Source organism: Hyla sarda, chromosome 1 (genome assembly GCF_029499605.1).
Source record: "Hyla sarda isolate aHylSar1 chromosome 1, aHylSar1.hap1, whole genome shotgun sequence".
Taxonomy (NCBI): Eukaryota; Metazoa; Chordata; class Amphibia; order Anura; family Hylidae; genus Hyla; species Hyla sarda.
Window position 1 is genome coordinate 449,748,301 of NC_079189.1, and position 15,912 is coordinate 449,764,212.

General features: G+C 48.9%; 1 protein-coding gene across 3 annotated transcripts in view; it reads left to right on the forward strand.

The window, feature by feature from the left end:
* The first annotated feature begins 8,862 nt into the window (after window positions 1-8,862).
* The window catches only part of STX2 (syntaxin 2), a 73,957-nt gene continuing 66,907 nt past the window's right edge, over window positions 8,863-15,912 (forward strand). Inside the window, exon 1 of one of the 3 annotated variants that reach the window (XM_056533303.1) lies at window positions 8,863-9,294. In XM_056533303.1, the coding sequence (XP_056389278.1) occupies window positions 9,265-9,294 (30 nt within the window). In that variant the 5' untranslated portion in view covers window positions 8,863-9,264. The remainder of the gene's footprint in view (window positions 9,295-15,912) is intronic. The other 2 variants (XM_056533281.1, XM_056533292.1) reach the window with 2 other exon arrangements.

The following is a 15,912-nucleotide window of genomic DNA, read 5'->3' on the forward strand; positions in this document are numbered from 1 at the left end:
CAATTGCGTACTGCAATTCGACTGCTGACCTTACTGCGGTGCCCGCATCCTCCACCAAATGTGATGACTCGCTCTTGCAATAGGTGCGGTTTGCAGTATAGAGGCAAGGAAACAGTACTTTTCAAATCAAAGTTCAGTGTTTTATTCACACTTGGCACACAACAAACAGTCTTTAAATGCAGAACGGGAACAGAGGACAGGAACAGAGAGATGACCTCGGCCCACTGTTCTCGGGGTAACTTCTCCCTTGTGGCCACTTTGCCGAAGACTTCCAGGTAGGTCTCGATATCATCCGAGGGGGTCATCTTGGGGATCACTGTCCGCACGGCTTTCCGGGCATCAGGGGCGGCCCGGGTTGTCACTGCAGTCTGTAACGCCATCACGTGCTGTAACAGAAGCTGGTTGGTTTCCTGCTGGTGCTTGTTTGACTCCTGCTGTTGCAAGTTGGCATCCACAAGTGCTTTTACAACAGCCTCCATCTTGGCAAGACTGCAGACACTGGAGCACTACTTTGTCTTGACTCACTGGAGAAACACACCTGCCATACTGATAGTCACTTGTTGGCAGGTTTGTTGCCCTTAGCAACAACTCCAACGGGTTCTCCCAGGCTTGGTTCTTGGCAACTGTGTACTACAATTCGACCGCTAACCTCACTGCAATGCCCGCATCCTCCACCAAATGTGATAACTCGCTCTTGCAATAGGTGCGGACTGCAGTATACAGTGGGGATCAAAAGTTTGGGCACCCCAGGTAAAAATTTGTATTAATGTGCATAAAGAAGCCAAGGAAAGATGGAAAAATCTCCAAAAGGCATCGAATTACAGATTAGACATTCTTAGAATATGTCAACAAAAGTTAGATTTTATTTCCATCATTTACACTTTCAAAATAACAGAAAACAAAAAAATGGCATCTGCAAAAGTGCTTTTATGACAGCCTCCATCTTGGCAAGACTGCAGACACTGGAGCACTACTTTGCCTTGACTCACTGGAGAAACACACCCGCTGTACTGACAGTCACTTGTTGGTAGGTTCATTGCCCTTAGCAACAACTCATACGTGTTCTCCCAGGCTTGGTTCTTGGCAATTGCGTACTGCAATTCGACTGCTGACCTTACTGCGGTGCCCGCATCCTCCACCAAATGTGATGACTCGCTCTTGCAATAGGTGCGGTTTGCAGTATAGAGGCAAGGAAACAGTACTTTTCAAATCAAAGTTCAGTGTTTTATTCACACTTGGCACACAACAAACAGTCTTTAAATGCAGAACGGGAACAGAGGACAGGAACAGAGAGATGACCTCGGCCCACTGTTCTCGGGGTAACTTCTCCCTTGTGGCCACTTTGCCGAAGACTTCCAGGTAGGTCTCGATATCATCCGAGGGGGTCATCTTGGGGATCACTGTCCGCACGGCTTTCCGGGCATCAGGGGCGGCCCGGGTTGTCACTGCAGTCTGTAACGCCATCACGTGCTGTAACAGAAGCTGGTTGGTTTCCTGCTGGTGCTTGTTTGACTCCTGCTGTTGCAAGTTGGCATCCACAAGTGCTTTTACAACAGCCTCCATCTTGGCAAGACTGCAGACACTGGAGCACTACTTTGTCTTGACTCACTGGAGAAACACACCTGCCATACTGATAGTCACTTGTTGGCAGGTTTGTTGCCCTTAGCAACAACTCCAACGGGTTCTCCCAGGCTTGGTTCTTGGCAACTGTGTACTACAATTCGACCGCTAACCTCACTGCAATGCCCGCATCCTCCACCAAATGTGATAACTCGCTCTTGCAATAGGTGCGGACTGCAGTATACAGTGGGGATCAAAAGTTTGGGCACCCCAGGTAAAAATTTGTATTAATGTGCATAAAGAAGCCAAGGAAAGATGGAAAAATCTCCAAAAGGCATCGAATTACAGATTAGACATTCTTAGAATATGTCAACAAAAGTTAGATTTTATTTCCATCATTTACACTTTCAAAATAACAGAAAACAAAAAAATGGCATCTGCAAAAGTTTCGGCACCCTGCAGAATTTATAGCATGTACTGCCCCCTTGCAAAGCTGAGACCTGCCAGTGTCATGGATTGTTCTCAATCATCATCTGGGAAGACCAGGTGATGTCAACCTCAAAATGCATCTGACCTTGCCTCAACAATCAGCACCATGGGTTCTTCTAAGCAGGGATCCTCGGGCTTCTTACGCATCTTCTCCGGGGTCCGGGCCTCGCTTTCTGGTGACGTTATTACGCACGACGTGTGCAGCGACGTAATAACGATGCCAGAAAGCGAGGCCCGGACCCCGGAGAAGATGCAGAATACACCGGAGGATCGCGAAGTGGACCCAGGGCAGCGGGATAGCATCGGGAGCCCCTGGGACAGCATCGGGAGCGGTGAGGACAGCAGCTTAAGCATTTTGCGCTGTCGGATAGCAGTTAATGCGATGGCCCCGACATATAAAAGCATCGTATGTCGATGCTGACATCGACATGCGATGGCCTCTGAGAGGCCATCGTATGTCGATTTGATCATATGTCAGGGCCATCGCATTTCGGGGGGTTACTGTATAAGAATGTCTAATCTGTAATTTGATGCCTTTTGGAGATGTTTCCATCTTTCCTTGGCTTCTTTATGCACATTAATACAAATTTTTACCTGGGGTGCCAAAACTTTTGATCCCCATTGTAGAGGCAAGGAAACAGTACTTTTCAAAAAAAAAATTGGTGTTTTATTAACACTTGGCACACAGCAAACAGTCTTTAAATGCAGAACCAAGAAAGACGTAACAGAAGTCCACCTGTAATCCTTAGGTGTTTGTTCACACCTGAGTCCATGTCATGCGGCATCAAGCAAGTCTTTTCCAGGCCTCCAGGCAGGCTGGTCACCAGCTTCCAAGCTTTGGAGCAAACGCAGGAAATAACTCCACAGTCAGCTCTCTCTGGCAGTGTGAGCTGCAACGAGCAAATCCCCCTCAGCTGGTGAAACCCTGTACTTGGTCATTCCCAGTAAGAGCCATCCCGGACTGGCCTTCCAGCCATACTACAGCCATAGTGTCAGTCTGCATAGGCAGCACAGACACAGAATGAATACCGGCTCTTACTTCACCAAAGCCAGAAGCCTTGGTGACACATATCGCCCATCCACCACGATATCTTTAACCTTCTCACAATATATATATATATATATATATATATATATCTTAGGGTTGTCCCGAGACATTGTCTCGTTCAATGTCCACGATACCAAATCCAATACCTGCTGCCGCTCCGCTGCCATGTTCTCCCGTCTGCATCATGGCATTCCATGGAGGAGCATGTGACACACACGTCACTCCACCTCCTCCACTGTGCCCAGCGTAACGCTACGGAGGAAGCAGAATTACGTGTATGTCACATGCTCCTCCATAGAACGCCATGATGCGGACGGGAGAATGGGGTAGCGGAGCGGCAGAGGACTGCTGCAGGTGAGCTGTCTACAAGGTTGGGGGCTGCTACTAATGTCTAAAAGGGGGCCTTCTATCTAATGGGGGGGGGATCTTTACAAGGGGGGCTGGGGTCTACAGGAGGGCTGCTACTAACATCTGCAGGGGGGCTGCAGTCCACAGGGTGGCCTGCTACTAATGTCTAAAGGGGGGGGCCCTGCTGTCTACAAGGGGGGCTTCTGTTTACACGGGAGATGGCTGCGGTCTACAGGGGTCTGCTACTAATGTCTACAGGGGTCTGCTACTAATATCTACTGCTGTCTACAAGGGGGGGCACTGTCTACAAGAGGAGCACTGCCTACAAGGGGGGCATGCTGTCTACAAGGGGGGAGGGCACTGTCTACAAGGGGGGCCTGCTGTCTACAAGGGGGGGGCACTGTCTACAAGGGGGGCCTGCTGTCTACAAGGGGAGCCTGCTGTCTACAAGGGGGGGCCTGCTGTGTACAAGAGGGGGCACTGCCTACAAGGGGGCCTGCTGTCTACAGGGGAGGGCCTGCTGTCTACAAGGGGGGAGCACTGTCTAGAAGGGGGGCCTGCTGTCTACAAGGGGGGGGCACTGTCTACAAGGGGGGCCTGCTGTCCACAAGGGGGGGCCTGCTGTCTACAAGGGGAGGGCCTGCTGTCTACAAGGGGGGGCACTGTCTACAAGGGGGGGGGGGTTAAGGGGGGCCTGCTGTCTACAAGGAGGGGGCACTGTCTATAAGGGGGGCCTGCTCTCTACAAGAGGGGGCCTGCTGTCTAAAGGGGGGGGGCACTGTCTACAAGGGGGGCCTGCTGTCCACAAGGGGGGGGCCTGCTGTCTACAAGGGGGGCCTGCTGTCTAAAGGGGGGGGGGCGCTGTCTACAATGGGGGGCACTGTCTACAAGGGGGGTGTTACGCCTAGCGCTCCGGGTCCCCGCTCCTCCCCGGAGCGCTCACGGCGTCTCTCTCCCCGCAGCGCCCCGGTCAGTCCCGCTGACCGGGAGCGCTGCACTGTCATGGCCGTCGGGGATGCGATTCGCACAGCGGGACGCGCCCGCTCGCGAATCGCATCCCAGGTCACTTACCCGTCCCGGCCCCCTGCTGTCATGTGCTGGCGCGCGCGGCTCCGCTCTCTAGGGCGCGCGCGCGCCAGCTCTCTGCGACTTAAAGGGCCAGTGCACCAATGATTGGTGCCTGGTCCAATTAGCTTATTGGCTCTCACCTGCTCCCTGGCTATATCTGATCTCCTCCCTTGCACTCCCTTGCCGGATCTTGTTGCCTTGTGCCAGTGAAAGCATTTAGTGTGTCCAAAGCCTGTGTACCTGAACTTCTGCTATCCATCCTGACTACGAACCTTGCCGCCTGCCCCCGACCTTCTGCTACGTCTGACCTTGCCTCTGCCTAGTCCTTCTGTCCCACGCCTTCTCAGCAGTCAGCGAGATTGAGCCGTTGCTAGTGGATACGACCTGGTTGCTACTGCCGCAGCAAGACCATCCCGCTTTGCGGCGGGCTCTGGTGAAAACCAGTAGCCTCTTAGAACCGGTCCACTAGCACGGTCCACGCCAATCCCTCGCTGACACAGCGGATCCACAACCCGTAAGCCGAATCGTGACAGGGGGCCTGCTGTCTACAAGCGGGGGGGCACTGTCTACAAGGAGGGGGTGCTATCTACAAGGTGGGACGCTGTCTACAAGGGGGTGCTGCGTTCTACAGGGAGGCTGCTACTAATGTCTACAGGGGGCTGTTGCTAATGTCTGCAAGGGGATACTACCTGATATTAAAGGCAATATTACAGCAAAGTAACCTGCACTAACTTGAATTTATTAGTAGATAGTGCAGGTGACCCGGTTTCTACCGCTGCTCACCATGTGGTCATCGGTCTCGCCGCCAATGCAAATTCTTTGTTCTGCCCAATGGAGAAGAGAGAAATCTGTGCTCATACTACAGCAGCCGCATCCATTGCATACAACAAATCACCCACAAAGTACTCGTAATTGGTATCAGCGAGTACTAGAATTAAAGTATCGGTACTCGTAGTCGGTCTTAAAAAAATGGTATCGGGAAATCCCTAATATATATATATACTATATATATATATATATATATATATATATATGTCTGTACTCTCAGTTTTTATTTATCCATTTATGCTATGTTCATCTCAGTGTATCAGGTATGTTCCCAGTGGGACCCCACATCCCTACGGCTAAGTTTCTACTTGTTTTTTTTTTTTTTTTTTTAAATGCCAAGAAAAACGCCAGTTCTGCCGCATGGCGTTTTTTCGGCCACAAAATGCTGTGGCCAGATGTTAGCTGTAAATCAATGAGGAATCGCTAAATTCTTATTCCACTTGGCGTTTTTCATTTTGGCGTTTTTTTTTTATCCTTTTGGCGTTTTTTACACTTTTTTTTGGCGTTTTTCAGATCCTCGGTAATCGCAGCATGTTGAGCCACTGGCAATTTTTTTGTCAAAATCGTGGCGATTTTCTCCCATAGAAGTCCATGGGAGTGAAAAAACGCCAAGAAAAACGATATGTGGGTTTTAACTTTGGCGTTTTTGCAGGCGGTTTTTATTCTTTTTTGGACTTTAGCCATCCAAAAAAGTGATGGAGATACCTTTTTTTTTTAATAAAAAAAGATACAGTAGTGAAGGAAAAAATAGTATCTAACGAAACGTATCTTTTTTTATAACAACATTTTAATTACTTTTTAAACAGGGATCAATTATGTGGGCGGGCGGGCGGGGACCTAAAAATGTAGCCGTCAATAATAAAAATGTAGTGTGTGTGTGTGTTTTTAACTTTTTTTCTTTATTTTATTTTTTTTACATTTTTTTAGGTAGCACTACTCCCAGCATGGAACACACTGTTCCATGATGGGAGTAGTAGTAGCTGTACTATTTGACAGATCGCCCGTTGCGATCCTCCTGTATAATGTATAGATGCGGCGGCCGCTCTTCTATGGTCCCCTGCACTGCCGTATATATCCACATATTCATATTTCCCGCAGAGAGCTGTGATTGGCTGTGGGATATATGAATTTGTGTATATATATGGCAGTGCAGGGGACCGTTGAAGAGCAGCCGCATCTATACATTATACAGGAGGATCACAGAGGGTGTCAGGAGTGACATCCACTGTAATCTTTCCTTAACTGCAGGTACTACTACTCCCAACATGGAGCACACTCTGCTCCATGCTGGGAACTGTAGTACCTGCATTAATAGACAGATCGCAGTGGGTGTCAGAAGTTACACTTGCTGCGATCTGTCTATTAATGCAGGTACTACAACTCCCAGCATGGAGCAGAGTGTGCTCTATGTTGGGAGTAGTAGTACTTGCAGTTAAGGAAAGATCACAGCGGGTATCACTACTGACATCCGCTGCGATTGTCCTGTCTATAACAGAGATGAGCAGCAGCTGTATACAGCGCTGGCATCTCTGCTCTGTACTCCGGCCACTCACTCATTCATATTTCCTTCAGAGCTGTGATTGGCTGCAACCATCCGGCCAATCCCTACCCTTGGGGTGAAAAATATTCACATCACTGGCCGGAGTACAGAGCTGAGATGCGAGCGCTGTATAGAGCCGCTCCACATCACTACTATACTATGGACGATCGCATCGGGTGTCAGACTGATACCCGGGGCGATATGTCTATTAGTACAGGTACTACTACTCCCAGCATGGAACAGTCTGTTCCATGCTGGGAGTAGTAGCACTACCTAAAAAAAATTAAAAATAGAGAAAAAAAAGTAAAAAGTGAAAAGTGAAATTAAAAAATAATAAACATTTTGTTATAAAATATATACATTTCGTTTAATATAATTTTTTCCATCACTGCTGCATCCTTTTTTTTTTTTTTGGGTACCCAACAAATTTTGGGTACCAAAAAAAACTGCCAAGGGGCAAATTCCACACAAATGAAAAAACGCCAGACGCAGGAAGTTGCACTGGCATTTTTTCATGTGTTTTTTTCTACCCAAAAAACGCAGCACAAAAAAACAAGTAGAAACTTAGCCTACCCCGGATGCTCCACCGGGTGCAGGCACTGCCACAGACATGTACCCCAGCTCCCAGATAGCGGAGGCTCAGGATCTGCCTGTTGGGCATAGTGAGGTAAGGCTTCTTTCACACTGCCATTGTGACACGGCAGTGTGACGTCTGTCAGGGAACCCGGGAGAATAGCGAGAGAAAAAATATATCATGCATTTTTTTTTCTCCCACTACTCCAATCAAAAAACAACGGCCCCCAACGGACTCCATAATAGTAAATGGGATCTGTCGGGACCTTTCCCGTAGTGCTTCATCAAAAATAACGTCCGTTAAGGCACAAAAAAAAGTGCCTGGCGGACGTTTGCCAACGGGGCACAACGTCAGTGTGAAAGGGCCTAACTAGGGTAAGGGGCCCCCGAGACGTTAAGGGACAACCCCAACACCAGTTAAATATATCTAAATATATATAAATATATATATATATATATATATATATATATATATATATATATATATATATGTATATATATTAGGGATCGACCGATTATTGGTTTGGCCGATATTATCGGCTGATATTCACGATTTTGGACATTATCGGTATCGGCAATTACCTTGCCGATATGCCGATAATGCCCCGCCCCCCCAGCCAGAGACCACCACCACCACCGCCGCTGCCCCATTGCCTTCCCCATCCCCGGTTTTATGATTACCTGATCCCGGGGTCTGCGCTACTTCTGGCTCCTGCGGCATCCTACATGCTGCACAGCACAAAGACGAGTGACGTCTTCAACGCGATGTCACCGTCAGTGCGCACAGTGACAGCCCAGGATGCCGCCGGAGCCAGAAGTGGGGGCAATGGGGCAGCAGTGGTGGTTGGACTAGGGAGGACCCCAGGACAGGCAGGGGGAGAGAAGCGGGCGGCGGTGGCGGTCTCTGGCCCAGCAAAAGCCGCTGCAGTTCATTGATTTAAAGCGCCCGCTTTAAATCATTGATCTGCGTGGCCGGGGGGGGGGGGGGCAGAGTGATGGTGTGGATGAAATTGCCGATAACTTATATCGGAATATCGGTATAAATTATCGGCCTGAAAGGTCGCAGATTATCGTATCGGCCCTAAAAAATCGATATTGGTCGATCCCTAATATATATATATATATATATATATATATATGTGTATGGATACTGCATATATTGACACTGCACAGTACCACTTCTTGTCTTCTGGGAGTTATTACTGTCAATATCATTCTCAGCTCTATCCCAGATCTTCATCACTTTTCTTTGACATGTTTTATTCCAGAGTATTTCTGTAAATCCTATTCAATTTCATGAAATGCATTTTGTCCGCTGGCAATCTGAGATGTGTGCAGTAGGGGGCGCCCTTTCGCAGATGTGATGCACCCCTGTATACCGCTACTAGTGTGATGGTAAGAGGAGACCGTTATGTTGCGTTAAGACTGTTTAGAATGCAGGAAGCAACAATAAGATAATAGCATAGAAATCTGTAGTAATGCAACGACTTATGCTTCTAGTGATGTCACAGCCTGCACTAGAGAGACTCGTGATTCCCAACCCATTCCATTCCTCTGAAGCCCGGCTCTCTAGCGCCCCCAGCCGTTACACAGCGCTCCGACATCACCCCGCCTACCCTTTCTCCATTGCTGTGGCTCCGACCTGGGAAGAAAACAGGAACGGATAATACGCATGCTCCCCCTCCCTCCCTCTCGCTGCTCCCAACAGTGGTGGTTGCTGTGGCACCGGGCGGAGGGAAGTAGGCGGTCACCCTCCGGACAGACACCGGTAAACAGAGTCCCGGGCTCGGGGTGAGCGGCAAGTACGGGCATGAGGGACCGGCTGACCGAGCTGTCAGCGGTAAGTAATGGGGCAGACCGCTAGGAAGTAACGGTTCTCGGAGCGAATTCTGTGCTGGAGCTGTTTGTTGGCTTGCGTCCATACTGTGCGCTTTTATGTGCGGTGCCCGATGTGCCCCTGTGTGTGCGCGGTGCCCGATGTGCCCCTGTGTGTGCGGTGCCCGATGTGCCCCTGTGTGTGCGGTGCCCGATGTGCCCCTGTGTGTGCGCGGTGCCCGATGTGCCCCTGTGTGTGCGGTGCCCGATGTGCCCCTGTGTGTGCGGTGCCCGATGTGCCCCTGTGTGTGCGGTGCCCGATGTGCCCCTGTGTGTGTGCGGTGCCCGATGTGCCCGTGTGTGCGGTGCCCGATGTGCCCCTGTGTGTGCGGTGCCCGATGTGCCCCTGTGTGTGCGGTGCCCGATGTGCCCCTGTGTGTGTGCGGTGCCCGATGTGCCCGTGTGTGCGGTGCCCGATGTGCCCCAGTATGCGCGGTGCCCGATGTGCCCCTGTATGTGCGGTGCCCCTGTATGTGCGGTGCCCCTGTGTGTGCGGTGCTCCATGTGCCCCTGTGTGTGCGGTGCTCCATGTGCCCCTGTGTGTGCGGTGCCCGATGTGCCCCTGTGTGTGCGGTGCCCGATGTGCCCCTGTGTGTGCGGTGCCCAATGTGCCCCTGTGTGTGCGGTGCTCCATGTGCCCCTATGTGTGCGGTGCCCGATGTGCCCCTGTATATATGCGGTGCACGCCGCCCCCCCCTGTTTGTGCGGTGCTCCATGTGCCCCTGTGTGTGTGGGGCCCGCCGTCCCCCCTGTGTGTGCGGTGCCCGCTGTCCCGTCCCCCTGTATGTTTGGTGCCCGCCTTCCCCCCCCCCTTGTATGTGCGGTGCCCGCCGTCCCACCCCCTTGTATGTGCGGTGCCCGCCGTCCCCCTGTATGTTTGGTGCCCGCCTTCCCCCCCTTGTATGTGCGGTGCCTGCCGTCCCACCCCCTTGTATGTGCGGTGCCCGCCGTCCCCCTGTATGTCTGGTGCCCGTCGTCCCCTTGTACACTGGTGGTCAAAATGACTCTTTGTAACTGACAGCCTCAGCTGTGTGGCATGCCTACCATTGTACCATTGTCAGGTGGAGACTCCTATCTTGGGCATTTCCAGTTTCCATAGTCCATGTGACAGTGCAGTCCCCAGACTCCTCATCTAGGAAATAGCAGCGGGGGGGGGGGGGGGGTCTGCCTGGCATGGATGGAGAGGATTATGAGATGTGACATGGCTGGCATAGCTTCACATGGGGCTGGGGTGAGGTGTGGCTGCCTCTGGGATGTGCTCACTATGGAATGTGCTGCTGATAAACATGGGGCAGGTCATGTCTGTGTCCGCTCTGGACTACTATGAATGTTTGGGCGGCATTCACATTATGATTGTGTCTTCAGATGGATCAGCATCCTGTCACAATAGCGTGCGGACATATCCATGTACAGACAGGCACAGGCCTTAGAGAAGCTGCCATGGGATTTTACCATATATAACTTGTATATGGTAAAATCTCCTTCCTTACCATCCCTGTGGGTAGGAACATCTTCCGGTGATGGTTAGAAAGGAGATTCTCCCATACATGACGCTCAGCACTGCATTACATATGGTAAAATCTCCTTCCTTACCATCCCTGTGGGTAGGAACATCTTCCGGTGATGGTGAGAAAGGAGATTCTCCCATACATGACGCTCAGCACTGCATTACATATGGTAAAATCTCCTTCCTTACCATCCCTGTGGGTAGGAGCGTCTTCCGGTGATGGTTAGAAAAGAGATTCTCCCATACATGACGCACAGCACTGCATTACATATGGTAAAATCTCCTTCCTTACCATCCCTGTGGGTAGGAGCGTCTTCCGGTGATGGTGAGAAAAGAGATTCTCCCATACATGACGCACAGCACTGCATTACATATGGTAAAATCTCCTTCCTTACCATCCCTGTGGGTAGGAACATCTTCCGGTGATGGTGAGAAAAGAGATTCTCCCATACATGACGCACAGCACTGCATTACATATGGTAAAATCTCCTTCCTTACCATCCCTGTGGGTAGGAACGTCTTCCGGTGATGGTGAGAAAAGAGATTCTCCCATACATGACGCTCAGCACTGCATTACATATGGTAAAATCTCCTTCCTTACCATCCCTGTGGGTAGGAACGTCTTCCGGTGATGGTGAGAAAAGAGATTCTCCCATACATGACGCTCAGCACTGCATTACATATGGTAAAATCTCCTTCCTTACCATCCCTGTGGGTAGGAACATCTTCCGGTGATGGTGAGAAAAGAGATTCTCCCATACATGACGCACAGCACTGCATTACATATGGTAAAATCTCCTTCCTTACCATCCCTGTGGGTAGGAGCGTCTTCCGGTGATGGTGAGAAAAGAGATTCTCCCATACATGACGCACTGCACTGCATTACATATGGTAAAATCTCCTTCCTTACCATCCCTGTGGGTAGGAACATCTTCCGGTGATGGTGAGAAAAGAGATTCTCCCATACATGACGCACAGCACTGCATTACATATGGTAAAATCTCCTTCCTTACCATCCCTGTGGGTAGGAACGTCTTCCGGTGATGGTGAGAAAAGAGATTCTCCCATACATGACGCTCAGCACTGCATTACATATGGTAAAATCTCCTTCCTTACCATCCCTGTGGGTAGGAGCGTCTTCCGGTGATGGTGAGAAAGGAGATTCTCCCATACATGACGCTCAGCACGGCATTACATATGGTAAAATCTCCTTCCTTACCATCCCTGTGGGTAGGAACATCTTCCGGTGATGGTGAGAAAGGAGATTCTCCCATACATGACGCAATGCACTGCATTACATATGGTAAAATCTCCTTCCTTACCATCCCTGTGGGTAGGAGCGTCTTCCGGTGATGGTGAGAAAAGAGATTCTCCCATACATGACGCTCAGCACGGCATTACATATGGTAAAATCTCCTTCCTTACCATCCCTGTGGGTAGGAACATCTTCCGAGATGGTGAGAAAGGAGATTCTCCCATACATGACGCACTGCACTGCATTACATATGGTAAAATCTCCTTCCTTACCATCCCTGTGGGTAGGAGCGTCTTCCGGTGATGGTGAGAAAAGAGATTCTCCCATACATGACGCTCAGCACTGCATTACATATGGTAAAATCTCCTTCCTTACCATCACTGTGGGTAGGAGCGTCTTCCGGTGATGGTGAGAAAGGAGATTCTCCCATACATGACGCTCAGCACTGCATTACATATGGTAAAATCTCCTTCCTTACCATCCCTGTGGGTAGGAACGTCTTCCGGTGATGGTGAGAAAGGAGATTTTCCCATACATGACGCACTGCACTGCATTACATATGGTAAAATCTTTATTGCTTCTTTCGTCATCTTCTGGGGACACAGATGAGAGAACATAGTATGGGTGATCTACATCTGAACAGAACAACTGTGGCCCTACAGACTGTCCGTCAAGGTACCCAGCTGTGCCAGCCATGACTCCTTTCAAGTCATAGAAAAGTTCAGCGTTTCGGGCGTAAACCAGTGCTAGCTTCTAGTGTGGTGGAACTACAACACCCAGCATGTCCTGACAACTAAAAGGCATGCTGGGAGTTGCATTTTTGCCATTTGGTATCTCATGTTCTCATGTGTCCATATGAGGCCGGGTTTATTTCCGAAGGCAGTTATGCCAGGTCATGGCTGGTGTAGATTTGCAGTGTGTTTGCAATTTTTTTATGTAAAAATCACATTTGATAAATCAGCTACCACAGCTAAAAGGAATTCACTCCATGTAGAGGATTTACACAAAATTGCTTAAAGGGGTAGTCCAGTGGTGAAAAATGTATCCCCTATCCTAAGGATAAGGGATAAGTTTCAGATCGGGGGGGGGGGTCCGACCACTGGGGTCCCCCCACGATCTCTCTGTACGGGGCCCTGGCTCACTTACCAGATAGCGCGTGTTGACCACCGCACGAAGCGGCGGCTGACACGCCCCTCAATACATCTCTATGGCAGAGCCAGAGATTTCTGAAGGCAGTGCTCCGGCTCTGCCATAGAGATGTATTGAGGGGCGTGTCAGCCGCCGCTTCGTGCGGTGGTCAACATGCCCCCTTCCCGCGGGCTGTCAGGGCCCCTTACAGGAGATCGCGGGGGGGGGGCCCAGCGGTTGGACCCCCCCGATCTGAAACTTATCCCTTATCCCTTATCCTTAGTATAGGGGATAAGCTTTTCACCACTGGATATCTCCTAACATCCCCAATCTATGCTAAGGCACGCCTGCGACAATCAATGCACCCAAGAAAAAAAAGCCTCTACCTCCAATGATAAATGTCCCTCATATTAAGGGTCGGGACACAGAATGTAAACGCTGTGAATTTGACACACGTGCATTTTTCTGTGCTAGCAAAGTCTATGCGAGTAATAATAAACACTCATACTTTGCTAGCGCTGAAAAACGCAAATGCTTCAAATACACAGCGCTTACGTGTGACCCTACCCTAAAGGTAACCTGTCGCCATGTAAATGCAGTCCAATGTGCAGGCAGCATGCTACAGATCAGGACGTGAGCAGATTAATGGATAGATTGTAGGTAAAGCTTCAGTATTGGCATTTATTCATCTAAATCCCTGCTCTTTCTGGATTAAAATATAAAACCTATATCAAGCACCAAACACACCACAAGTATGTAAAAGCAAAAAATACAATACAATACATATAACAATTAAAATCCACTAAAAGAATCAGCAACAGCAGGGATGTGGAATTCCTATCGCCCGACGCCCGGGACATGCAGTTCCCGGCGCCGGGCAGGTGAATTTTTCCGGCCCTTAGCCCGACTTCGGGCAAGCAGGGCCCTACCTGACAAGCGCGGTGGCGCTCAGCAGTGTGTATGGAGAGGGCTCTGGACTCCTGCCCACTCCATACACTGCAGCCCCCGGCTGTGGAAATGTGCGTCCTCCGAAGGGGGAGATGAGGGGGGCGTGGCTTCTTTCTCCCTGTGCAGACCTGTGTCCTCTGCCTTCGCTCCCCCCAGCTCTAGCTTCCGAGAGTTGAGGGGAGGAGCGGACGCAAGTCTGCACGGGGGCGCAAGATTCCACCTCACACCACCGCTAATAGCCAGCATGCGGCACTCAGCAGTCTGTATGGCGCTCTGGCTCCGGACTCCTGCCGGCTCCATACTCTGCAGCCCCCGGCTGTTTTCAGTAGCCGCTGGCCGCCGTTAATAGCCAGCTGGCTGGACCAGGCTCTATCAATGGATCACAGAGCACACAAATCAATTGAGTTCAATAGAATTACGGTAGAATCTAATGATTCCTCCTAAAAGTCTAATAAAGTGAAAAAAACATTTTTTTATAAAAGTTTTAAAAGACACACATTAACCCCTTCCATGTTAAAAGTTCAAATCACCCCCTTTTCCTATATAAAAACATGTAAACATATTTAGTATCGCTGCGTGCGTAATTGTACGACCTATTAAAATATAACATTATGTATCCCGCACAGTAAATGTAAAAAAAAAAAAAAAAAAAAAAAACAAACAAACACAGAATTGCAATTTTTAGAATATTCCAGAAAAAAAAGTAAAAAAGCGATTAAAAAAGTCAGATCAATACCAAAATGGTATCTATACAAAAAACAGATTATGGTGCAAAAAATGAGCCCTCATACAGCCTGGTATGCGAAAAAAAAACAAAAAAAAAAAGCTACAGGGGTCAAAAAAATGGCAATTAAAAAAATTCGAAAAAGTTCCGAATTTTTTTTTTAATTTTTAAAACATGACGTAAACGATACAAATCTGGTATTGCTGTAATCAGGCGCCTAAAGTATAAAACCAACATGTTACCTCAACCACAAGGTAAATGGCGCAGAAAAGAAAACCACCAAATCTGCAAAATTATCTTTTACTATTTCAATTCACCTAATATATATTTTTTGGTTCATAGAATATATTATTGAAAATTTAAAAGGTATCATTATAGTAGGTAGTGATGGCTGTTATAGGGCGAGGAGGAAAAAATGTGTCCGTTAAAGTGAAAATTGGCCCAGACAAGTGGATCGTCATGAGGGACAAGTAGATTTTGTTCCGTTTTAGTCCTGTGGACAAGTAGATTTTTTAAATAAAATTTCCACACCCCTGAACAGTTAGAATGTAATATGGATGCTAAAAATAGGAGTACATGAACCATACAAAGAAATAAACAACCATGTCAATAAGTATAACAATATTGTGTTGGTTGTATGATGTATGAGGGAGGCCAGGTTCACACTGCGGAATCTCCGGGCAGAACGTTTCCGCCCAGAGATTCCGAGTGAGGCCAGTGCTGATTGAATCAGTCGGCAGTAGGACCACGTGGACACTGTAGTTTTCAATAGACTACAATGTGTTCTGCGAGTAACGCCATTCTTCAGGTGGTAATTTCCAAGTGGATTTTCCGTTCACAAATTCCGCTTCACAAATTCCGAAGTGTGAATTTGTGAACGAAAACCCATTCACTACACTATACATTTTAGCAAGCGGAATTTGTGCCTGCAATTTCAATGCGGGAATTGCAGGCGGAAATTCCGTAATGTGAACCTAGCCTAAAGAGCAAACAAATTAAAAGAATGGCTGCCCACACTCAC